General features: G+C 42.5%; 2 protein-coding genes across 3 annotated transcripts; one reads left to right on the plus strand and one right to left on the minus strand.

The window, feature by feature from the left end:
* Positions 1–174: 174 nt before the first annotated feature.
* On the minus strand, positions 175–11,500 carry rec8b (REC8 meiotic recombination protein b). Of its 2 annotated transcripts, XM_020041951.2 has the most exons (18): positions 11,240–11,500; positions 10,995–11,063; positions 10,239–10,381; positions 9,744–9,819; positions 9,054–9,174; positions 8,691–8,757; positions 8,523–8,587; positions 7,520–7,598; positions 7,358–7,430; positions 7,106–7,274; positions 6,389–6,520; positions 6,142–6,208; positions 5,236–5,435; positions 1,864–1,915; positions 1,710–1,776; positions 1,074–1,184; positions 622–728; positions 175–516 (listed from the first exon to the last, which is right to left on the minus strand). In XM_020041951.2, exons 1-18 carry the CDS (start codon positions 11,293–11,295, stop codon positions 344–346), a joined length of 1,827 nt encoding a protein of 608 aa, XP_019897510.2. In that variant the 5' UTR covers positions 11,296–11,500; the 3' UTR covers positions 175–343. The 2 variants fall into 2 exon arrangements, with proteins under 2 accessions (XP_019897510.2, XP_010884110.3); XM_010885808.3 differs by lacking the exons at positions 10,239–10,381; positions 10,995–11,063; positions 11,240–11,500 and having other exon boundaries at positions 9,640–10,208.
* Positions 11,501–11,815: 315 nt separating this feature from the next.
* pdcd6 (programmed cell death 6) lies at positions 11,816–25,403 on the plus strand. The gene is given in 6 exon segments (NM_001303980.1): positions 11,816–11,996; positions 14,772–14,833; positions 17,875–17,919; positions 23,592–23,750; positions 24,060–24,169; positions 24,744–25,403. Coding segments are annotated over 6 exon segments (576 nt in total). The 5' UTR covers positions 11,816–11,895; the 3' UTR covers positions 24,843–25,403.
* The last annotated feature ends 105 nt before the right edge of the window (positions 25,404–25,508 follow it).

Consider the following 25,508-nt stretch of genomic DNA (forward strand, 5'->3'; position numbering starts at 1 on the left):
ATACCTTTTATTTTATTTTAAAATACATTCATATTTTATTAAGAGAACAGAGCCACAATTTATAAGATACAAAAACAGTAAAAACATTAAAAACACTTAACAAAAACATTGCTGTCAATTATAAACATGCAAATATTTAATATTGTTAAAAATATAATAAATATACACCTGAATATTAATAATATAAATAGCAACTATAAAAACCAGTTTTACTGGTTTAGTTATTTCATCTTGTTATGAAACATTTTTAGTTAAAAAGTCATAATTTATGTGTGCCACAGAACAGTTCAACGTGATATTGCATAACTACAATTTAACATGAATTAACATTATCAGTTAGTATTCAAACAACAGCCTCCCACCTCCTACGGAGCCTGTCATCCTCTAAGAGAGTGTAAGTGTGTGCGTTTGTGGGGAAATCTTCTGTGTTCAGAGCGCTAAACGGTCCAGGAATGATGGTGATGGGGCTGTAGGGTTCAGCCTGATGTGCAGACAAATCCCTAGTAGACACCAGCACTGAACAAACACAACACTACACGTCACAGCATGAACACCGCATCTAAGTAAAAACAATATTGGAAAAAAAAAGTCCCATGCCTGCAACTGTCTGCGCAGTCTTACCTAGCAGTTTAGATAGCATATGGGCTGCAGTAGTGCGGTCTGCCTCCAGGGGCAGCAGAGATTGGAAATAGACTTTTCCAAACTTCCTCAGGATGGATGACACCCAACTGGAGGAGTTAGAGATAATAACCAGACCATTACAGAAACTCCTCCCGGTTTGCTGTGGTCAGGATTGTATTTGGATTGCAATTAGCCGCACAAGCATCATATTCTACTCTTCCTGGCGTCCACACAAAATGGCCAACATACCACAGCTAATGGCTGGTTAGGCATGGCGCAATGAAGAATTTGATAATAAAAAAAGAATTAGGTAAAAGCATTAACAGTCCCATAAAGTATATGTATATAAAACTGAATGCAGTCCAAATCAGAATAAAATAGAAATCTAAATAGATCCATACACAATATATAAAAGTGCTGTAATGGCACAGGGTGGACTATAACAACTATACCTCAACAGGGCCTCAGTACTGCCCTCTCTTGCTTCTTCGTTTCTGTCTGGTAGATCCACAATTTCCTCCAAAATGGCCTCCATGGGGACTGGGGCTTCTTCTATCAGGGAGCTAGAGTGGAACAATGACTGTTAGTTCACAATACATTTGATTTTCCTTCATCTTCCATTTTCATCGCTAATTTTGGGATGTCCAATTGGCAGTTATGGAGTTACTCTCACCACAAATCCACACGAGAGGTTCAGCAGAGCCAAAGTTCGAGACGTCTATTTTCAAGTGTTAATCTCAATCTGTTGTTTTCCCTCAAAATCACAAGACTCCCTCAAACAGGAAGTATTCCCTAGACAACCACTGGTACCACAGCCATACTGCACCTCTCTATTTTATTTATCTCTTTCGGCTCCACATTTCATTGTAATGGCTTCACGGAAATTCACACAGTTGGCATCAATCTGCCACAACTCTGGACAACAGGCCTAGAGAATGACAGATCTATCACCTTGGTTACCGGTCAGCTGTTCTAACCACTACGCTAAAGGCTTCCTCAGCAATAACTAAAACAGCTGCCAAAAGGATAATTGTATCTAGGGAGACATTGTCTGCCTCTGTTTCTCTCTCCCATTCTGTGTTTCTCACCCTATGCTGACAGGAGTGATCTGCTCCAGGGATTTGTCTTCTTTAGAAACGTCCAGAAGAACCTCAGCTGAAAACAGAGAACATGTATATCACCTACGTATTCAATTAAAAAAATCTTTGGTACATAACCGTAACACATTAACAAGATCTGGACCTGAAGCTTCTGATGGGGCCGCTCCTTCAGTTTCCAGCAACTCTTCAGGGATCTGTGTGTGAACAGAGGACAGAAGACATTCATCTAGACCAGGAGGTTCCTCAAACATGTTCAGGTCAAGACCCAAATGAGCAAATTATTTTCATACCATGATCCAATTCTTCTAGCATTTTACATTGTAAGTCATTGAGCAGACACTCTTATCCACAGTGCCTTACAGTAAGCAGTGAGTACATGCAGAGGCTACAGTACTTCCTTCCTGACCTCCCACAGCCAAGTTCAGGCTGTCTATGTCAGTTGACTCATGCACTTCGACACTGATTGTGGAAACATAGGCATGTAAATCCCTTGCTGTTACCCAGGGGTTCTTAGAGACGTCTCTGAATATCTTTCAGTCAGCTCTTGGTCTGAATTCGGTGGGACGACCGGACCTTTGTTGATTGCCAGTGGTCTCGACTTTTCTCCATTTGTAGATGATCCGTCAGACAGGGGAATTATGTACTTTGAATAGTTTGGAAATGTCTTTGCAACTCCACCCAGATTCATGGACATCAATAATCTTTCTCCGGAGAGCCACTGATCTTTTCATTTTGGCACACGCCAATATGGTTTAACCACACACGATGTGCATTGTGGGATTGTTGAGATTGCAGATCTATCTATATTGTAGATCTAATAATTTCCCCCCAAAATCCTGGATTATCGGATCACTGTCTTAATACATTTACCGTTAAAACAAGAAATCCACTTGCTCCGCAAACAATGAGTTTCAAAAGCCGTACTATAAATTCTCAGACTACAAATAAATAAGTTCGCTCATTGACGACAGAGTAAATAAATCTGTAAACGATCAAATTAAGGATCTAAACTCAACACTGCGAAATACATTAGACGCAGTAAAAACTAAAGAAATACGCAACAAGAAACTTGCTCCCTGGTACACAGACCCTAGAGCACTTAAGCAAGCCTCCAGAAAATTGGAGCGAAAGTGGCGCTCCACCAAGTTGGAAGTATTTAGGCTAGCCTGAATTGACAGTACACTACAATACCGAAAATCACTCACGTCTGCTCGATCACCTTATTTCTCCAACCTGATTGAGGTGAACAAAAACAATCCAAAATTTCTCTTTGATACATTTGCAAAGTTAACAAAAAAGCGGGTGTCTTCACTTTAGTTGTAATGAATACATTAACTACTTTGATGAAAAGATCATCACCATTAGAAAACAAATAACTGACTCCTCCTTAAATAGTTAAAATCTCAGTTGTCCTGAACCTCCCTGACCAGGTGTCAATGGGGACACTTGAATTTTTTGATACCGTATCGCTCGACACATTTACTACATTTGTAATGAGTTCTAAACCCACAAACTCTCAGCTAGACCCGATTCCAACCAAATTACTTAAGGAGCTATTTCCTGTGCTAGGTCAGCCAATGCTGAACATAATAAATTGCTCCCTTTCCTCCGAATGTGTACCAAACTCACTAAAAATAGCGGAAATTAAGCCTCTTCTAAAAAAAATCTAATCTGGATTCCGACATATTAAACAATTATAGGCCGATATCGAACCTCCCAATCCTCTCAAAAATCTTAGAAAATGTGTTTCCCAACAACTGAATGCCTTCCTAAAGACAAATAACATTTATGAAATACTCCAGTCCGGTTTCAGATCCCATCATAGTACTGAGACTGCACTCGTAAAGGTAACAAATGACCTTCTAATGGCCTCGGACAAAGGTTCTGCATCCGTCCTGTTGCTTCTTGATCTTAGTGCTGCTTTGACACTATTGATCACTCCCTTCTCTTAGAGAGACTGGAAACCCATATTGGGCTACGTGGACATGTTCTAGCCTGGTTTAAATCTTATTTATCTGAAAGATATCAGTTTGTTAGTGTGGATGGCATATCCTCTGACAAGTCAAAGGTATGCTTTGGTGTTCCTCAAGGCTCGGTTCTGGGCCCATTATTGTTCTCACTATATATGCTCCCTCTGGGCAATGTAATCCGAAATCACAATGTAAACTTTCACTGTTACGCTGATGACACACAGTTATATATTTCAATGAAGCACGGAGAAGCCCCTAAATTAGCTACTTTGGAAGCATGCGTTTCAGATATTAGGAAGTGGATGACAGAGAATTTCTTGCTCTTAAACTCAAGGATAACAGAAATGCTCGTTTTAGGACCCAAGAAACAAATAGCGTTGTTAGCAGATCTCACTGTGAACCTCGACGGCTGCATGATCGTTTCCCAAAAAACTGTAAAAAATTAATCCATGCTTTCGTTAATTCTAGACTAGATTACCACAGTGTCGCCGGACTCCTCGTCCCAGTTCCAAGGTGTTACGCTGCTATATTATTGTGCTGGGAGATATGAGGAATGCACTTTCTAACTTTTCTCAGTCTCCTCCAGTTTTACATTTTAGGAGGAGATGAGGTCCTGGTCCACACCTGCGGAGTACCTGTTTTGGGGGACCTGTTGCTGTCCCTGTCCTTGTCCACCTGGTCATACTTTTGACCTAGTCTAGAATCAAATAGACTCTGGATTTAGCCCAGAGAAATGTATTTATTATTCTAATTGGACTCTTAATATCTCACCCGGCACAGCCAGAAGAGGACTGGTCACCCCTCTGAGCCTGGGTCCTCTCTAGGTTTCTTCCTAAAATTCTGCCTTCTTAGGGAGTTTTTCCTAGCCACTGAAATCCAACACTACTGTTGTTTGCTCCTTGGGGTTTAAGGCCGGGTGTCTCTGTAAAGGACTTTGTGACAACTGCTGTTGTAAAAAGGGCTTTATAAATAAATTTGATTGATTGATGGTTAAGACCAAACTAGACCAAGGTAAACATTTTAATGAAAAGCTGCACCCTTCCAAGTTACTCTCCAATGATTTTAAGTGCACCAGATTATAATTTTAGTCATTTTATGTGATGGTAAAAGTAGAGGGGGTATAAACGGTTAAAAGATCAATTTATATTGTTTTGTTAAATTGGGTTACCTTTATCAATGATTGTGGTTGGAATTTAGCTCAAATATCCAGGGTGTGTACTTGTTTTTTTACATGACTGCATGCAGTGTAGACTAGAAGTTCTTATTTCAGGTTCTTTGGGATATTTCCAGTATTCATTGTCCTTCTGTTCAACTCCCTTGGGAACATTTATATTCACATTCAAGTCCTTACTCTGTAAAACCAATGCTTCCAAACGTCCTGCACAACTGGCCCCGGGCAGCATTGGAAATACAGACAAACAATGTCTTGTAAGGGACACACCACATATCACAATTGTTTAGAGTTATTTAAATTCACATAACTGATTAAAAGCTGTAATAAAAACAAATACATAAAGTTACACAGCAAACAAAGAACCTCTCACCTCTCGCATGCAGTGGTCCCTCCTCCTCAGCTCCACCTCACTCTTCATCCTCTCCATTTCTCCCTCCTTCCTCAATTGGTCCAGCGCAGAGCTGCCATCCTCCTCCGTCTCGCCCTGTCCTGGTCTTTCCTCGTGGTGAGGGGGCGCGCTGAAGGAGGCACACTGGGTCCAAAGTGACAGGAGGTCAGGGTGCAGGAGAGCTGCATCAGGGAGCATTAAAGAGGCACAACAACATCTAAAGAAATCCTGAGGGAGGAAGAAGTCTGTTTGGCCAAAAGTGTTCGATGGACACACAATCAGCACACATTGATAGTGTTAATACCCAGCAATCCTCAAGCTCCATTCATCCACTTATAGACAGGCCAGCACTTCCTAAACTAGGGCCCGTCTGATTTAAAAAAATCGGTATGATTCAGTATCCGCTAAATGCAGACCTTTTTGGTTTCTTCTTATGTATGTGTGCTTCCATTTAAATCGTTTAAGCTAAATAAAGTGTGACACAATTGTCGAAAGTGCAGGAACTGAGAAAAGTGTCTCTATTTCACCTTAGAACCAGGCAGTAAATCAAACGGGGGGTGAATGAACATCCTTAAAGACTCCTTCCAACACTGAAGATCATACACAATTATTGCCTGATACTGTTCCTTTCTAATTCCACAAACTTCCAAAACCTTTCAAACCTTTCGCAAACCATACATCTTTCAGAATTAAATACAATAGTAAATCAATCAAAAACAAATGTTGACTGCAATAACACCAACTATTTAAATACATAAATTTTTTCTTTACATTGTGGGGTTTGCTAAACATTTCTTGATATCAAAATGAGGTCACAGACCCAAAAACATTTAGGAACCAGTGAGATGAATTAGCCCTATTTCCTCTAGGACTAGAAGTAATACTCACAACTAGTTGGGTTGTTGAAGAGCTTTGCTGTGGTCCTGTGAGCCGGAAGGCTAATCAGCACCTGGGACTGAGGAACAGACAAAGCCTTGAGAATAGGCGCAGCCCTACAACCCTTAAAAGGGACATTTGCATTACGTCCGACGGCACAGACAATGAAAATGTCTCGTTCAACAGTTTTTTTTATGTATCCTTACGAAATGACCACTAAACCCATGTGATGTGAAGCAGTGGAAGGCTTGAATCCTACCATGGGCACACTCTCAGTGAGGGCGTCCTCGATCTGCAACCGCATTGCATCCTGGGAGATCTGCACATGAGGGTCAGCGAAGATGAGCTGCCGCCTTCGCCTCCTCTTAGGAGGAGCTTCTATATTGAGGAGCTGGAATGGAAAAATGGTTGGAGAGATGTAGAGAGCAGATGTTATGCAGATGTTATCCATGGTTTGATAGATAAATAGATAGATACAATGACAGAGCAACAGACGGGGAAATAGACAAAGATTGCAGATATAGAGTAAAGCACTACTGTTAATGTGTGGAACTGCTTGAACAGAGGGCTGTTCTGAGCACAATAAATCATATTAACTTGATCTAGTCGAATGTTTTTATTGCCTACACACGCCCACATATTTGGCAGGAAAACTGATAGGCTTGGATTGATGCTTGGCTCTTCATGAGTCACACACATACAGAACAGTGTGATCACATAGATTACACACACACACCTACAGAAGTGTGATCACAGTTCACACACACACAGAACAGTGTGATCACATACAGTACACACACACACACACACAGAACAGTGTGATCACATACAGTACACACACACACAGAACAGTGTGATCAAAGTATACACACACACACACACAGAGAACAGTGTGATCACACAGTACACACACAACACACAGAACAGTGTGATCACAGTGCACACACATAGAACAGTGTGATCACAGTACACATACCTTGCCACAGGAGCTTTCTGGTGCTTTCTCCACTCTCCTCTTGGACTCGCACTTTCTCCCGAAGGCATCTGTAAGGTCAGGGGTAACTTCCAGGGCAACCTCCAGGAACCGACCTGAGTCCTCGTCCAGCAACCCCACACTGTCGCCCCCGACTGCCGACACTTTCAGCCTGGACACACCCCCCCCACCCATTGAAAGGCAAACGTGACAGAGGTGAAGTCTTCCTCTATTAATTCCTTCCATGTGACTTACTGGTCAATGGAGGTCATGCCTGGCTCTATGTCCCTCGATCTGTCTCCAGCCCTGTCATTTTCCCTCTCCTCCTCTGTGCAAAACACAGACGAATGGGCTTTATATTCATTCACTTATTTTCTTCTCCATACACCTTTGCTGTTTTCTTGTCTCCCCTCTCACCATTGTGGAATTGGTCCGGCTGCTCTAGAAGCATGTCGATCTCTTTGCCTGTGGCCTCAGGAAGCTCAGCGCCCTCAAACTGATAGAGAGAGGGCCAGGGGAATGGCGTTATGAAGGAAGAAACTCATCAAGTTCATGGTTGGAAGAGCAGTGTGGAAAAACTCAGAATGGCTCGGCAAAGGTGCCAGTGAGGAAGCCAATAGCTTCATCAACTCTCCTGAATACAATGGGAGTTATTGAGATCTTCAACACAAAAGTAACATTTTATCAGATAGAAAAATAGGCAGTTTCCTTAAATCTGGACAAACAGAAATATGGCCCAGAAAAGCTTTCCCGTTTCTTTAGAATAACTACTTTCCATGCACCCACTTTATTGGTCCCTAAACAGCTTGCCAAGATTAACCCTTGTGCGCCCCTCAGGCTTTTTTGTACATTTATCTCCATTTGGGGATCATTTTGTCTGTGTTGCAGCTAGGGAGGCGTGGTTTTTTGGCAGAACTCTTATTTTTAGTTACATTTTTAAAATCCAATGTCTTTAACTCTTTCATGTCTTTCATACTCTGTTTATGAATTTTGCACCCTCTTGACACCTTCGTGGACAAAAAAGTCCCATTGATTTCCATTAAAAACTTTTTATCTCACTGCCATTAGAGTATAAACCATGCTTTCTATAATGTAAGCATTTCATTTTGAAGAAAAGTAGTGATATTTGAAATGTTTACTGTATTCCACCACACACACACACACACACACACGCGTGTGCTGCCTGTATGTGTGTTGAGTGACGGGGGGACGGCCGGGAGAGGTTGGTCTTTTTGGCCAAAGCACCCACAGGAGAGAAAGGAGGCTGTGTAGAGTAGAGTTTTCTGGAATAATTTTGGTAAGCATTGAAAAACATTTGATACGTTTTTTGTCACACGCTGCTTCTAAAATAAAACTCCAGGTTGCAAAGCAGAACACGTGGTCACACTGTTATCGATGTATGAACAAATAATAAAGTCACCTCAGGAGCCCCAAAGACAAGAGATTCCTCTTTTAGGGTGATGGCATCAGGCGGGGATTTAAAACCTGAGATAGAAACAGGGGGAGACAGAGGGCGGGCTTAAATGTCTCAATGCAGATTCCTTTTTTGCAAGAATTCATAACCTCAACCAAGACCAGCCAGTCCCACCTTCGCCGTCTGATGCAGTCCCGGGACTGGTCCCTAGGGAGCGCTCCGGAGTCACGCTCTCCATCAGCTGCCATGTCGGAGAAAGACCGAGTCACAAAGAGGAAGTGTTGCAAGAACGACGTTCGATCGATAAACCCATTAACCCCCAAGGTGACTCAGTGGAGGGTAGAGTTCTATTTCTATACTGAAAGGTCACTTTGTGTGCTACGCGTACCCAGGAGTCAACAGTGACAGTATGGGGGTTAGCTATGTTTGTACTGGAGGTAAAGTTATGTGCGGTTGTACAAGGGCTACAGACATTTGAAGTAAAATGCTGTTGAAAATGTGTTAGCCAGGTGAAATGATGTGTAAATTCTTGTGTACCTGAGGAATGTCATATGGACTGGGTTGCTGGTTCTTAAGGCCCATCACCCCAAAGAAGGGGTCCTGTGCCCCCTCTGCCTCCTCCAGAAGGACCAGAAGGTCTGGGATATTCAGGGCATGACTGGGAAAAGTGCCAATGTTACAACTTCAACATGGCTGCTTCACTCAGGTGGGTGCTACACACTGTTGGTAAGCTGTATGTGAGCAGCGCATAAAATTAACACCGGCCTCTCGTACAGTGTTTCTTGGAGAGGAATAGGCTGGTAAAAAATTGGACCAGCTGGCGAATTTTTTATCTACCTTCCACAGTGGCTGGTGAACCAGAAAGTTAATTTTAGTCCCTGTGTGTGAGCCACCTGGGTGTGAGACAGCTACGTGTGAGAGGCAGCTACGTGTGTGAGACACCTGTGTGTGAGACAGCTATGTGTGTGAGACAGCTATGTGTGTGAGACAGCTACGTGTGTGAGACACATGTGTGTGAGACAGCTACGTGTGAGAGGCAGCTACGTGTGAGAGGCAGCTACGTGTGTGAGACACCTGTGTGTGAGACACCTGTGTGTGAGACAGCTACGTGTGTGAGGCATACCAGCAAAAATGTTTGTGTGAAGGTTTAGGTGGTGGGTGTGGTCGGGGCATGGTGAGGGCGTGGTCATACTGTCAGTGCAGTTGAACCCTGGCATATGTTCTTACTTGTCCAAGTTGGGCAAGTCAATCCGTGCGTGTCTCTCAGAGCGCACCAGGCGCTCGATGGTCTGCTGGATATCCTCTGGAAAAGAGCAGCAAAAGCCATGGTGAGGTAAAGGGGCAAGGTAACCAACATACACACTCCTTACTAGACAGCTGTGGTTCTGTACAAATGGGTGACCCTGAGCATGGTAATGATCCCCGACCAGTGTACCCAGATCATTTAGGATTTATTCATCATGTGGCCTTTTATGATAACTGACTATTATACATACAAGCACAACAATTAAAATACAATCGACATCTAGCAATAACATGACAGCATCCTGTGTTGCCTCAGTATGGTATAAATACACCCCAGTGGGATCCTTGCTATTAGACCATATTTTGTCTGTAATTACAGACTTTATCGACAAGCCACTTTTTATGTGCTGTAGGTGTGCATGACCTTCGTTTCAGCCATTTAAAGGACCCTTTCCCCCTTCTGTCCTTCTCTCTCACCCAACAGGAAGCCACACTGGCGGTGATAGACGATGATCACGCCGTACTGCAGCTGGGAGGACAGGTAGAGGGAAAACCGGGGCCGAGGAAGTTGGGGACAGAGTGGAGGCACTTGGACTGTCACGTAGTCCATGATGTCCTCGCTGCAAATGCAGCGCCGTACCAAAGTGTCACAAGCCACATGTCAGAGTTGTTTATATCATGTCAAAGAATGGAGACAAATTCTTAGCTACAGTGACATTGAGGATACCATGTCACTATCACATTAACAACTGTGTATATGTATGGCCTGTCGTTCATTATGACAGGAATTGTAAAAATCAGCCAATATGATTGTTTTTACCAGCCAACTACACGATTAAAGCTGAATGTAATGCATTACAGTCTGTCTCAATAATACACAGCATATACATGTGCTTGCCTGCATAGCCTAGTTACCATATAGCTTTATTTTTCTCCTCAGCTAGTAACATTACTGTACTTTATAGCGTGGTTTGAGGACATTCAAGCTCATGTTCCTGTGTTAGCATAGACTGACTCGGTTCAACCGACTTTACATTTTGATTGCACCATCTAAAATATTCAGTGACCAATCAGTACTCTACATCTTATTTTTATGTATTTATTTTTTGTTCTGTACAACACATTTTCTGTAATGCCATTCTAGATTTAATTTTAAAGCAGCAAAATGTAAAGATTTTGAGAGGGGTGTGTAGCTTTCAATAACGACAAAACAAGAGGGACGTTTGTGGTTACCATGTCTGCCTGACATTGACCCTCAGAAGATCTCTGCGTGTGATCCTGATACCTTTGGTGGCTGCCAACCTAAAAAAAAAACACATCACAAAAATCGAAACAGCAGTAATCAGAACTGTTGTAAATAGAAGGCACAGGACGCCGTAGCTACTAACATTTTCTTGCCTGAGATTAACAAAAAGCTACAAAATAAATTGTTGCGGGGGCCGGTTAGCCCAGCTAGGTGAGATACTTTTATTACTCACCAAATGGTGGAAAAGCAACCAGTGTGTCTCTGAAGAACGTTTTGATAGTAAAACATGTTTGGTCAGTTTTTGCTGATTTAATTTTTTTCTCTATAGGTCAAGTGGATGTTAATAAAGTCAATCAAAGGTAAACACCAAGTATCCACTGTTTGCTAAATGCCTGCTGCAGACAAATTTTTCCTCAGAGAGCAGCCAGTGGTGTTGCCAGATTAGCGCCAACCGTAAGATTGATGACGATCGGGCTTTTGACCAATCATGGTCCAATATAATGCGGGTAAATAGTGGTAAATAAAAAACAGCTAAGACATTATTAAACAAAAATCTAAATGTAATTAGCTCGCTACTTGAAAAAGAAATTATTTGTTCAAGAAAGTATTTGTTAAATGGTTAATATAGCATGATGTTTTTTTTATTCTTCGATGGTAATTTTGAATAGCAAATCAATGGGCCGCCCAAAAGACCAATCAAACCCGGTGAAAGCAGAGTACGTCTCTAGTCACCCACTCAGGATTAGCCTTGTGACGTATGCACATTTCTTATGGGAAGTGGTGAGTTACATGACACGCCTCTGGGCGAGGGATGTCAGTGTTAGATTGAAACGAGTGGAGAGTAGACTTCTTATTTTCATAGCACTATTTAGCTATTAAGCTTTTAAAATGGCATATCATACTGGTAGTCCTTATAGAGGAGCTCAACAACAATACAATAACGCAGCTCAGGGGCCGGATCAAGGTTTCCTTTGGAATATATTTCAGAGGTGAGTGAAAAGACGTGTTTCGTGGCTATCGAAAATACTCCGCATTGGTCTGAGGTTCATTTTGAAAACTGCTGCCACAACATATAATGAGCGAAAATAATTACACCTTTTATTTTCGCAGTGGATAGAATGTATTTTTTATAACATAATAATCTTGTTAAGATTATGAAAACAGTTTACAGATTGGTTTAAATGTAATTAAGAAAAACGTTAAAAAAAATAATTTGTCATCAGTGATTGTTGTAATAAGGTCATTTTTACGCTTTCCTTTTATTTTTTATGATGCGTGATTTGATTTTTCTACTCAACACGCATACAAGTCTGGTTGGTCAATATTCGTTTTTTATGCAGTTACCAGTTACAACCAGTACCGAGGAGTTGATTTGACCGATACAGTTATTGTCTGTTTTTGTCTGCTCTCCTATAAACTAAGTTTTGAATACACTTTGTCTTACAATGACGAGAGACCAGACAGGATTACTTAGCTACATAGCTTACACCGCCTGCCAAGAACTAGCTTAACATTGTTGTGTAAAAAAGAAAGAAGTTGCTCTTTCCCCTGATGGTAGTATTGAGTTATGTAACACTGCAGAGGACTCGTGGTTCTCTGCTTTGTTTTCTCACAACATTAAAATGCTGCAGGCATGCAATCAGAACACCTTGTCAAATTATTTATAAAGTGGAGAACCAGGTCTTTTCTGTCTTTCTGCATTCTGCCCACTCACTCCACAATTCAGTGTGTCTAGCTTAAGCTAAAGCAACACACTGGCTGGAACTTCTGGGTCATATGAATTGGTCAAAGTGTAAATCTATGAGTCACTGGCCATCTCGGGTGCATTTCTTAGTGTTTTGTTTAACAACAATCATACAAAGCTAATTCCACCTCACCTGTATGATGATCAATTTCCATGACAAACAAAACTGAAACTAAGCTCATGTGTCTGTGGTCATGTGACCATACACTGGCTTCAGGAAAATGTATTCCCAAAATAAATAGCCTGGCGTGGAACCGCTAAGGATCCGCCTAGGATCTTCCCCGAGTCTTAGGTCAACATCTCAGATGTGTGACAATATAAACAAACACTAAATAAAAGTATGACTGTGTCTGGGAAAACAGCCTTTTTTTGTTCTTGCTCAGAAGAGGTACGTCCACTTCCCCACCGTAATAAGCTAAACCGTTTCAATGGAAAACTAAGTTCTGCCAAGCATGTCATAACCTGAATCTATTTAGAATAAAATCCCAGACAGACGAGGGAAATTCTACCATGCCAGCGTCTGCTGTGTGTAGTATAATAGTATTGTACACTACATTGGGACATTTTGGGGATTTGTTCGGAAACCCATTCAATAAATGGGCGGATGGTTCCGCTTCAGGCAAGGAAAATGAATTTTAATGACTTACCCACATAGTTCACCTCATTCTCTGTGAGGTAAATTAAGCAGAGGGCTAGAGAGGGAAGGAATATGGGGGAGACAGCGAAACGAAGAGGGTGAGCTGTTTGAAACAGAAAGTGTTTGGTTCTGGTTAGGACCCCCCCCCCCCCATCTGACCAAGCACTCACTCTTCAATCTGGGGTAATTTATTAAGTGTGCCTTCATGAAAAGATTCATGAACCATTTTTTTGCCACTTGTGGTTGTCTCCAGTGCGGTTTATTTTGTGTGTAGTTGGTAGTTTGGGCAGGGGCGGTTGCTAAGGAGCGTGTGAGTCACTGGAGCATTTAAGGGAGGTTATGACAGAACTTAAAGGCAAGGTCTCATTTGTGTCAATGTTCAACCTATAACACATCTCCCTCATCTAAATAGAACGCCTGTACCACTGGTCTTACTGTTACATTGAACCATGATTTTACAAATGAGGCTAATTAGGTCATTTTGGCACTCATTTCTGACAACACGAGTAGCTTATATCTTGAAATGCACTGTGTTCTGAGATCATACAAGTAGAATCCAAATATATTTCTGTCTGTTTTGCTTCAAAGAAAAAAAAATATCTTTCAGTGAATCTTGGATCTGTTTTCCTCTATGAACAAAAATATGATTTGGCATTGCGCTGAAAATGTAATAATCTGGTGAGTACGAAATGGGGCAGTCCTCTAAGACGCTACCTCACAGTAATGCTACATCTATGCAATACCGCCACGGTGTCCCTGCAGTGAATGGGTGTCCCTCAGAATAGTATGTCGGACAGGGTTGCCTTCTCCCATAGTACTGTTGTGAATCCGAGTGTCTTGTGTCTGCTAGCTCAAACGTGGCTGTTGGTTGGAAAAGGTGCTCACCTCCAGGTGGTTGAGCGCGTGTGTGTGGAAAGAAGCGGAACAGCTTGGCAAGATGGGCAATTTCTCAGTTGCAATGATGGGGCAAGGCCATAACTGTAAATTGGAGAGTATGAAATTAGGAGGGAGGATTTAAATTTTCATTAAAATAATGTGTGTATGTCGAAATGTGTGTGTACAAATTCTGTGGAGTGACATTCGGACGTAAAATTGATCGTCCTTAAAGACGTCCCTTATGCAACTACATTTATTGCATGGGAATGTAGTGACAGAGAAGTTTGGTTTAACCTTTCACGGCTCTATGACAGCGGCACTAGCACCCCTGTAGGACTGTCCCCCCCCCCCCATCCACACCAGACAAGGTCCCCGATAGACCAAGCACACTCGTAGTGAATGAAGTGTTGAGAAGCTGACAAGGGGCTGACACTGGTGTGGGCAGGGTTTCGGCTGGGCTGAACCGTGGTAATACGCGCCGTGTCTAATCTTGTGTTTCCTCCACAGGGTGGACAAGGACAGGAGCGGCGTGATATCAGACACAGAGCTGCAGCAGGCCTTATCGAACGGTACGTCTCTCAGACGCCTGGTCTGTTTTTCTCTTGCGGACCCCCTCCTTCCTCTTGGTCGACACCTGGCCAGGAAATTGTTGTGACCCGAACTTCAAATGGACCCACGTTTTGTTTTCGACACACCGGCGAAGGTGTGCTTTGTTAACACAGGAAGAGTACTTCCTGTATGAGTCAGGGAAACGCGGATGACGGCTCCCACGTGATGATGAACTCAACGACCATTTGCTGTTGAGATACGACAGGGGAATGGCTCGACTAACTGCAGAAACCGAACGTTAAATTGCCTTTCCACCTGACCAGATGACAAGATGTGCCTATTAGTCATCACAATGACTGGACATTTTGTTTTCATAGTTCCAGAACACAGCACAACAAACATTGGCACCATCTCAGTAAAAAAAAATGAAAAAGATTATTCTGTTTTTGAGGTATCTGAATTATTTAATGGATAGGGCGACAGTAGGGAAAGCCTTTGCGGAAAGGCAGCTTGATTCAAACCAGCAGTACAAGCAGCAGCATAGACTGTCGGTCCACGCTTGGCTTCAGGAAGGAGTTTTGTACCTCAACACTTTCAATTGGTTCAAAGGCTCTGTGGTTTAAAAAAAAAAAACATAATTGGAATGCGTATCTTTCCTTCTGACAGTTTTGTGCGCTGTGAAACTGTGTTGAGGCCCAGGAGTGATAAAAGGAGCTGCTATCTGGTAGTAGTCATGGTTCGGAATAATGATGACCCTGGCTGTGTAGAAGGAAGACATGCGTGGTGTCCACACGTCCAGCCCACTCGAGTTCATTAGCAGAACTGTGCCCAGGCTGTTCACCGAAGGCAAGCTGTGCCTCCCTCTTGGCCGCGCCAACTGTGCTGTCACTGCCACTCTCATCCTCCTCGTACCCAGGCTTCACTGATCCAGGACGCCTTTTATTCTTTCCTTTTTCTTGTGAACTGCTCTTTAAACCTCTCCGTTCCCCTCGTCTTCTCTCATTGATCCTCGGCTCCCTTCTTTGCCCCTCCTTTATCTTCACTTCACACCCAATCCTCTCATCTGGCTCTGCTCTGGGAGTATGTTGTCTGTACCACTTCAAGCCGCTTCTCGTCCTCTATGGGCTGGCCTCTTTCTCTCTGCTTCTACTTCTCGGTCTCTCTTTCTTGTGCAGATTCTCTACCTCCCTCTGTCCCTCTTGCTCTACGTTACGCCCTGTGACAGTTGCTTCCTGACGATAAATTTTTGGCCCCTCTTGTTCGTCACCGTCCTGTCATTAAAGGTGTTATTCTATATGTGCCAGGGCATTTTGGCTAGCGCTTCATATTTCTGGTGATCTTTGCACCAAGACCTTTTTTGAAATGGGCCTATTCGCCCCTGCTGAACTCTACTGCATTCTGAATGGCAACCCTATTTGCCTGTGGGATCCAGGGGCATCTATTAATGTAGTATGTCAACTAATCAGGGAAAACCCTGCATTGCCTCGTCATAAATCGCCTCGTGAACATTATTTGAAAGCCGGGGGGAAACGCGACAGATCCCAGCGTTGACCGGTAACCCGGACAGTAGTTCCTCAGTGTTTCTGACTATGTGGATGCGTGGTTCATTTGCGCCGCATGGGGAGGAACTGTGGGGTTGTCAAGCTCCACCTTCCGCATGCTTTTTCAGCCTGCCTGGGGCAGTTGGTGGAATGTAGTGAGGGTGTGTGTTTCAATTCAAACCTGCGTGAGGCCCCCTTCTGAGGTGTGTGTTCATAGGGCGCTCTGAGCCTCTCCTGTGGGGTGCTGTTTTGCGGTCACCCCATAAACCCCCCCCCCCCCCCCCCCCCCCCCCCGCTTGCTCCATGTGATGATGAGTGGGCACTGGGCAGCGCAGTGAGACGGACCAGTGTGTGTTCTGTACAGAGGCAGCTTTGTCCAGCAGGCTGTGCATACACGCCCACAGACACACACACGCCTGCGGTACTCGTCTGAGGCCCTGACCAACTTGCCGGGCGCTTCTTTCAGACATGGCCAGTCAGTGCTGTTGACCTCACAGCCGCTAGAGAATAAAGGATCTGGCCGAGCCTCTTGACCGTCCTCCTCTGCTCTGGTTACAATCCAGATGCTTCATGTCTGCTCCCGGGCCCAGACCCAGTCCCACCCAGCTGTAAAACCAGGCTAGGCTGGAAAACGGAGGGGAATGGCCTGAGCAGGACACGTCTCATAGCTTGATGTTGATGCATGGGAAATGCATAATGGGAAAATCAGTTCACTTTACTGCAATGCTTCTGTCTATCGTTCGCTCTATTTATCTTTTCCCCCTCTGTGTCTCTCTGTAGCTCTGTCTCTCAGTGTTTCTCTGTCTCTCTCTGTAGCTATGTCTCTCTCTGTAGCTCTGTCTCTCTCTGTAGCTCTGTCTCTCTCTGTAGCTCTGTCTCTCAGTGTAGCTCTGTCTCTCAGTGTAGCTCTGTCTCTCAGTGTAGCTCTGTCTCTCAGTGTAGCTCTGTCTCTCAGTGTAGCTCTGTCTCTCAGTGTAGCTCTGTCTCTCAGTGTAGCTCTGTCTCTCAGTGTAGCTCTGTCTCTCAGTGTAGCTCTGTGTCTCTCAGTGTAGCTCTGTGTCTCTCTGTCTCTCTCTGTGTCTCTCTGTCTCTCTCTGTGTAGCTCTGTCTCTCTCTGTGTAGCTCTGTCTCTCTCTGTGTAGCTCTGTCTCTCTCTGTGTAGCTCTGTCTCTCTCTGTGTAGCTCTGTCTCTCTCTGTGTAGCTCTGTCTCTCTGTGTAGCTCTGTCTCTCTGTGTAGCTCTGAGCAGTGAGCGTGAGATGGTGAGTTAGCTAGGTTTAGGGAACCCTGATAAATCTCTTTCTCCAGGGTGGCAGTTCTGCTCTGTTAACTAAAATCATGCCCTTGTACTAACCTTATTCAAGATAGAAAAACTGTTGCTTATGTTCTACTAACCCTTTATTAGGTCTTCTTAGTTTGTTTGTGTCCTGGCTCATTGAATACCAAAGGCATTATGTTAATTAAAGGCAGCATGTCTTGAAGTAATTTTTGTCTTCAATCTTCCTTATCTTTTATCTACAGGTACATGGACCCCGTTCAACCCAGTGACAGTCCGGTCCATCATATGTGAGTATTTCTCCCTTTCTGACCTTTGAAACACAGACCGGCACAATAGAAAGCCTGTCAAGGCATTTTCCGGGTGGCTTAGCTTAGCGTTGTTTATATTTGTTCCCCATAGCAACACTTTTCATGGACATTTTTTCACTGTGATGTCAGTGACACAGCTCACTCCCCAGCTAAGTGGAAGCATGCAGAATCAGTAAAAATAAGGTTTATTCATTTCCCACAAACAGGAGGCATTTGTTGTCTTGGTAGGCACCTACACCCCCTGACCTGGGATGAAACCATCCCCTGACCATTCTCATTGGTTAACAATCGTAGCCAGCTTGATTATTCTCCAGTCGAAGGTTAGAGGAATGTGAATGTGATTGGTTTACTGAGAAGATACTTTTAGCTTCTCCTGAATTGCTCAGCAGTTAAGTCTCATCCTTGCAGTACGGCGGCGTCACTGCAGTCAGGAGTACAACAACGATTCCCCGTCATTGGATGGGGCGCCGCAGTTTGGCCCATCACCGTCCAGGGTCGGTAGGGTTGCTTTCTGACAAGGTTGCCTCGATTCGTTGATGTTCTAACAACCGTTTGTGATCGGTTGGGGCACCTGCAAGCCCCACTTTGGTTGTTGGCCAGGGAATTAGTTCTCCTATGTGTTTGTAGGTGTTGGTGAGTCCTTACTGGTTGGGCGAGCAGTGTAATGAGAAACAGAAGGGCTTGAATAGATGCGCGTCGGCGGGCACGTCTCTGTCTTATGACTCTCCTGGGTCTTTTGGGAATTGCTTTGAGAAGGCCTTAACCCATGAATTAGACTTGATGAAATTGGGAGGGGATGAACACAAGGTAACATTAATAAAGGTTATTTCAATGAGGTCAAAGTATAGATTTTCAGCTCTTATTTTAGGGTATTTGTGTACACATTTGTGTTAATCTGTGGCCTTCCCCCATTTACAAATGACAACATTGACCCTACGAGACCCTGGGTATCATCTTTGTCGATGCTCTTGCAGGCAAGGACTACAGGCATCTTCATTTGTTGTTGGGTTTGAGGACTTTGTCCTGAATGTCATCTTCAGAAAATGTCCGTGTTCAGTTAGATTTCAAACTTTAAATGAATGTGGCCAGTAAAGAGCGTTAGAATGTTTTGAACTGAAAAACTCCCTAGTTGCTATGGCAGTGTGTTTGGCATTAATGCCTGCTGTATGATGAAGCGATGTCCAATGTGCTTTGAGGCATTTGCTTGTACTTTGGTCGACAAGATGTTTCTATTCAGTTCAGGTGGAGAATTAATTCTGCTACTGCAGTCAGCAGTAACATCTTTAATTAATACAAGTGAGATCATTCCACTGGCAGCCATGCATGCTCAAGCCAGAACTCTGCAAGCTCTCTTTTTGGTACTTTTTAGGCAATCCTAATGGTCTCATAATGGCTTCCTTGTGTTTCACTGACACCACTTTGATCCTCATATTGCCACCACAATAGTTGACTCCAAAGGGAAACGCAAAGCCAGGAAACAAGACTAGACATTGAAATGTTGTCTATTACTGCAAAAATGATGTGAGGGAACACGACTAATTAGAAATAATAATTTCAAATCAATTGCTCCAGTACTTTTATAGCTCTGAAATAAGGGGACAATGTATAGAAAGTGTTGCCATTTCAAAATCTTGAAACTAATATGTACACATATCCTGCAGTAAAAGAATAGCATCTATCCTGTAACCTACCATAGTAATTGTTTAATTTCAAATCCAAATTTAGGATGATGGAGCCAAAAGGAAAATAAAATTCCCAATAATTACGGTGGTAATAATAATAAGCTAAGCTAAAAAAAAACATCCCCCTCTGCTTCTCACTAAGACTGTATTGTACATAGTAAATCAGTTGTGTTCAAATAGTCCTCCAGCCGACCAGCGCTAAGCTTTCTGTGGGGGAAATTATTAATTACTATGTAATTGGATTAAGCCCCAGGGGAGAGTTCAAACGGGCAAGATTTCCTTAACTCTTTGTCTTAACACATTATGCAAGAGACCGTAGTCCATTGTGTTATTACTGTTAGTGCTTCCGGCATTGAACTGCACTTCCCAGATGCCCCTTCTTAGTTAGTAGCTTGCAATTCTGTTAGCTGTATTAGTAACCTCTACTACAACCTTGTTTCCAAAAAAGTTGGGAAGCTGTGTAAAATGTAAAAAAAAACAGAATGCAGTGATGTGCAAATAATTGAAACCCTATATTGAATAGAAAATGGTACAAAGACAACATATCAAATGTTGAAACTGAGAAATGTTATTGTTTCCTGAAAAATATATGCCCACTTTGAATTTCATGCCAGCAACACGTTAAAAAAAAAAGCTGGGAGAGGGGCAACAAAAGACAGGAAAGTTGCGTAATGCTAAAAAATGAACCTGGTGGAATATCTCACAATAATTCGGTTAATTGGCAACAGGTCAGTAACATTATTGGGTGCGAAGAGCATCCCAGAGAGGATGAGTCTTTCAGAAGTAAAGACAGGGAGGGTTTCACCACCCTGTGACAGACTGCGCAGGCAAATAGTGCAACAATTTAAGAACATCGTTTCTCAACGTAAAATTGTAAAGATTTTTGGGATGTCATCCTCTATGATAAGTAATATAATTAAAAGATTCAGACAATCCGGAGAAATCTCTGTACACAAGGGACAAGACCGAAAACCAATATTGTATGGCCATGATCTAGGCGGGCACTGCATTAAAAACAGACACAATTCTGTAGTGGAAATCACTGCATGGGCTCAGGAACACTTCTTAAAACCATTGTCTGTTAAACAGTACAACACTGCATCCACAAACGCAAGTTAAATTTCTCTACCATGCAAAGAAGAACAATATCCAGAAACGCAGCTTCCTTTTCTGACCCCAAGCTCATTTAAGATGTCCTGTGGTCTGACAAATGACATTTTTGGGAATCATGAACGCCCTCCAGACAAAAGAGAAGGACCATAAGGCTTGTTATCACCACACAGTTCAAAAGCCAGCATCCGTGATGGTATGAGGGTGCATTAATGCACATGGCATGGGTGACTCACACATCTATGAAGGCACCATTAATGCTGAACAATATATACAGGTTTTGGAGCAACATATGCTGCCATCAAGATTACGTATTTTTCAGGGAAGGCCTTGCTTATTTCAGCAAGATAATTCCAAACCACATTCTGCATGTATTACAACAGCATGGCTCCGTAGTAAAAGAGTCTGGGTGCTAAAATGGTCTGCCTGCAGTCCAGACCTGTCACCTATTGAAAACATTTGGAGCATTATTAAATGAAAAAGGAGACCCCGAACTGTTGCTGAAATACTATATAAAGTAAGAATGGAAATACATTTCACTTTCAAAACTACACCATTTGGTCTCCTCAGTTCCCAAACACTTGTAGTATTGTTAAAAGAAGAGGTGAAGCAACACAGTGGTAAACATGCCCCTGTCACAACTTTTTCGAAACATGTTGCTGGCATCAAATTCAAAATGGGCATGTAAACAATAAAATGTCTCAGTTTCAACATTTGATTTGTTGTCTTTGTATTGTTTTCAATTAAATCTAGGGATAAATGAATTGAACATCATGCATTTTGTTTTTATTTTTATTTTGAAAACAGGGTTGTGTCATTGAACTACAGTTCCCAGCTGTCCCTTCTTAGTTGTTAGCTGACCATTCTGTTATTAATATTGCCAGTATTAAACTACACGACCAATCCAATGTAGTCCAATCCAGAAACAAAGACAAACTCTGAACAAGCCTGATATTCTTGTTTGAGTTTTCTTGTATTTTCATTGTCTAAGAATCAAGTTAATAGAATTATACAATGTTGCTTGTGTTCAGAATTGTCTGTCTCGTTACTAGCAATATTTTCTCACGGTCAGATTGTTTTGTCTTTTTGCCTGACTGCGTAAGCGGAGCCGGCTAAGAAGAGCCATTGTCTCTTACTGAGCGAGCGAGTAACTGCCCGCCCCTTGTTGGATAGCGTAGTGGTTAGAGAAGCAGACTTGTTAACTATAGGTCCCGAGTTTGTGTATCTTCACAGGTGAAGCGATATATACGCATTATGAATTATTCCGTATGGACGATAACTTTGCGGGCTAAAACAGTTAGTATCTACATAATAGTAAGCCTGAAAAAAAACCGTTTACGGTTTTATTGCGACTGTTTCTGGCATGGAAACGTTTATCTTACTGTATAAATGTCATTCACGGATGAAAGAAACATTTACGTTGTTTTGTCATGAAAGAAAAAAATAAGTTGTTATGCCATGAAATGGCTTTGGCAGACTCTCTAGCAATTGCTCAATTCTTATGACTATTCCAGTAAGTTAGTAGATACCGGTAAACCTTATTACTGGCTAATACACTGTTAAAACGGCCAGTGGCAAACGGCATACATAGCCGACAAGAAACACATCAAGCATGACCACGCATTTGAAGCAGTGTTTCACTGACAGGAGTGAAAACGAAAGCTGCTCAACAACCGCTTATCACCGCAGCATTTAAGCAGCCCCTTGTTGCACAATCAGACCGGGCTAAAGCGATAACAAACGCTATTGGTGTGCTTATAGGTGCAGACATGAGGCCATATTCGGTTGTGCAAAACGAGGGCTTTAAACACATGCTGAAAGTGCTAGAGCCAAGTTACCACATCCCGTCGCGCACCCACTTCAGCGAAAAGATTGTGCCAGATCTTTATGAGCAGGAGAAGAAAAAAGTTGTGGATTAACTATCCCGAGCATCCTCTGTTGCGCTCCCGACAGACGGGTGGACGTCCAGGGGAACGGAGAGCTGTGTGACGATAACCGCTCACTTCATCACAGCAGACTTGGAGATGAGAAGTCCGGTGCTGCAGACACGCCCCCTCTACGAGAGTCACACGAGCACTCATCTTGCGAAGGTACTGACACAAGCAGTGGAGGAATGGAAGATAAAGAGGCCCAGTACTAGTAATATCCCAGTCACAACTGATGCCAAAAATCTAATAAATGCAGTGAATGAGGCAGGACTGGACCCACAGATAGGGTGATTTGCACATGTGGTGAATTTGGCGTCACAGAAGGGAATCTCAGTCAATAGGATGGACCGCCTCCCTGGGAGGATCAGGAAGGTGGTTTCCTACTTCCACTGAAGCACAACAGCTGCTCTTGTGCTTAAGACAAAGCAAGAAATGCTAAAGCTGCCTACTGTTGTTAAAAAGAAGATATTATGCCTTGTGCACTTTAAGTTGATTTTATATATTTAAATGTAATAATTTATGTGTTAATAAACAAATAGACAACTTATGTTTATTTGTCTTTTATTTTTTTATTTTTTTTTGCTGATCCGAGAAACGATCCAAACCGTGAGTTTTTTTGATCCGTATCGTACTTTGATGTGGGCGACCCAGGTTCGAATCTCAAGGTGGCAACACTTTCTGTTGCGGGCCGGCTGAACTAGGCTTGCCTGGTTTCTTTTTTTTTTTATACTTTTGAGGAAGCATTTTTTGCAGTGCAGTCATCAACAGACAAATCCTGATTCTCCATGACAGAAGACAATCTCACCTATTCTACACAATGCATTTCTATCAAGTCTTGTTCTCTTTTTTTCTTCCTTTCTTTACATAGCACTCTTCTGAACAGACACCACTTATTCATCTCTTATGCCTTATTTCCTGGCCTCTCTCACAGCCATGTTCGACAGGGAGAACAAAGGGGGTGTGAACTTCAACGAGTTTGCTGGAGTGTGGAAGTACATTACGGACTGGCAGAACATCTTCCGCACCTACGACAGAGACAACTCGGGCTTCATCGATAAGAACGAGCTCAAGCAGGCATTGACTGGATTTGGTGAGTAATGTGTGCTTTCTTTATACGACTATACTGGTGATGGGCCAACCGCAGCCATTGTGCTAACTCCTGTATGGGATTTGTGAGTGAGCAGGAGAAATCCATGGGTTTAACAAACTGTTTAGGGGTTGCTGAACCAAACAGGGTGATGTCAATTGGACATAAATGGGGATATAAACATGTATATTTTGCATTGTAGGTTCTCCTAACACGTGACAAAATGTCCATTCTTACATTATGGCATTTCACCCGGTCAAAATACAGCAAAGTGGTCCAGTGATGTTAAATTCTCTCCGCCCTCTTTCCCAGGGTACCGCCTCTCAGACCAATTCTACAACACTCTCATAGAGAAGTTTGACAGACAGAGGAAAGGACAAGTGGCCTTTGATGACTTCATCCAGTGTTGCATTGTTCTACAGGTAAACGCTCTTGCTAGACTGACTGTATGTGCACAGAGCTGTAGAATTGTTCCACTTGAAATAAATTGTTCCATAAAAATAAAAATGAATGGAACTAATTAAAGTCAAGGATGAGGTAATGGTTGGACTATTTTGTGCCCATGAGGGCAAAGAAAAAAATTATTGAATGGGCTTAACTGACATTACAGAAAAATAAATTCCATTGCTTGAGCCACATCAGTTAGCAATACTTGGATGAACGTTCTAAATTCCCATGAAAAAGGTGGAATAACAATAGCAGGCATCCATCGCGATTCAGTTGTCGTAGCAGGCCTACAATGTGGTCACTCGAGATTGAATTGGATATTTTTTGCGGTTTTCACAGCAACATTTAGAAATTATCCTTTTTGGGTTTTGAAGAATTGACAGCCACCCACCTCTCAATTGTATAAGCAAGTAGCATAGCTGCCTTTCAGAAATTGCTGCTTGTCGTAAGAGTTTTTTTTGTAGTTTGTATGTATCATAAAGTCTACAAAATGTCTAGATATATTATTATAAATTGTACATTTATTTTGTAATTACTTTTTCCCTTCAGAGGTTGACCGATGTGTTTAGAAGGTACGACACTGACCAAGATGGCTGGATCCAGGTCTCCTATGAACAATATCTATCCATGGTTTTCAATGTTGTATAGCAGAGAACAGCACAACTGGACACAACAGTGCCAAAGCCAATTCCTACCCACCTCCAGGTGTCTTTCTTGTTCAAGATGACCAAAACACAGTCGGACTGGGACTCTGGGATAGGATATAAAGACATTACTGTCTGTCCTTGTTCATAATGTTTGTTTAATGTCTTAATATTCTCATAATAATGGTAAAGACCTGTATATCTGTGTTTAAACCTGCATTGTACATATCATTTAGGACAAACAATCGCATGCTTCTGGGGGACTTCTGACAATGTTCAAAGCATGCAGTCATAATCTCAGACTTATTTTACTGAAGCCATGTTTACAAATACTGTGAAAGCAGGTTACGTTTGTGCACAAAGCCTGCTTTTGGATTCACTGACATGCCAGCTGACGCCATATTTCTAAAGACTTATGTTGAATCAGCAAATCTATAGGAAAAGTTAGAGCCTATTAATTTAGGTAGAGGATGCGTACGCTTTTGTATCGCTTGTTTTGTCTGTGCATGGAGCCTTAAACTGTATGAATGCAAGAGGAACCTCTTTTATTAAAAAATAAACTTGGAAAAAAGCAGTTGTTAATTGAATGTCACAGTTTGCTGTGGAACGCCTTCATGATTACAGAACTTTAAAACTCACCTTGGTCATTGTGACAATGTTTGAGCACCCG

Source organism: Esox lucius, chromosome 21 (assembly GCF_011004845.1).
Source record: "Esox lucius isolate fEsoLuc1 chromosome 21, fEsoLuc1.pri, whole genome shotgun sequence".
Classification (NCBI taxonomy): domain Eukaryota; kingdom Metazoa; phylum Chordata; class Actinopteri; order Esociformes; family Esocidae; genus Esox; species Esox lucius.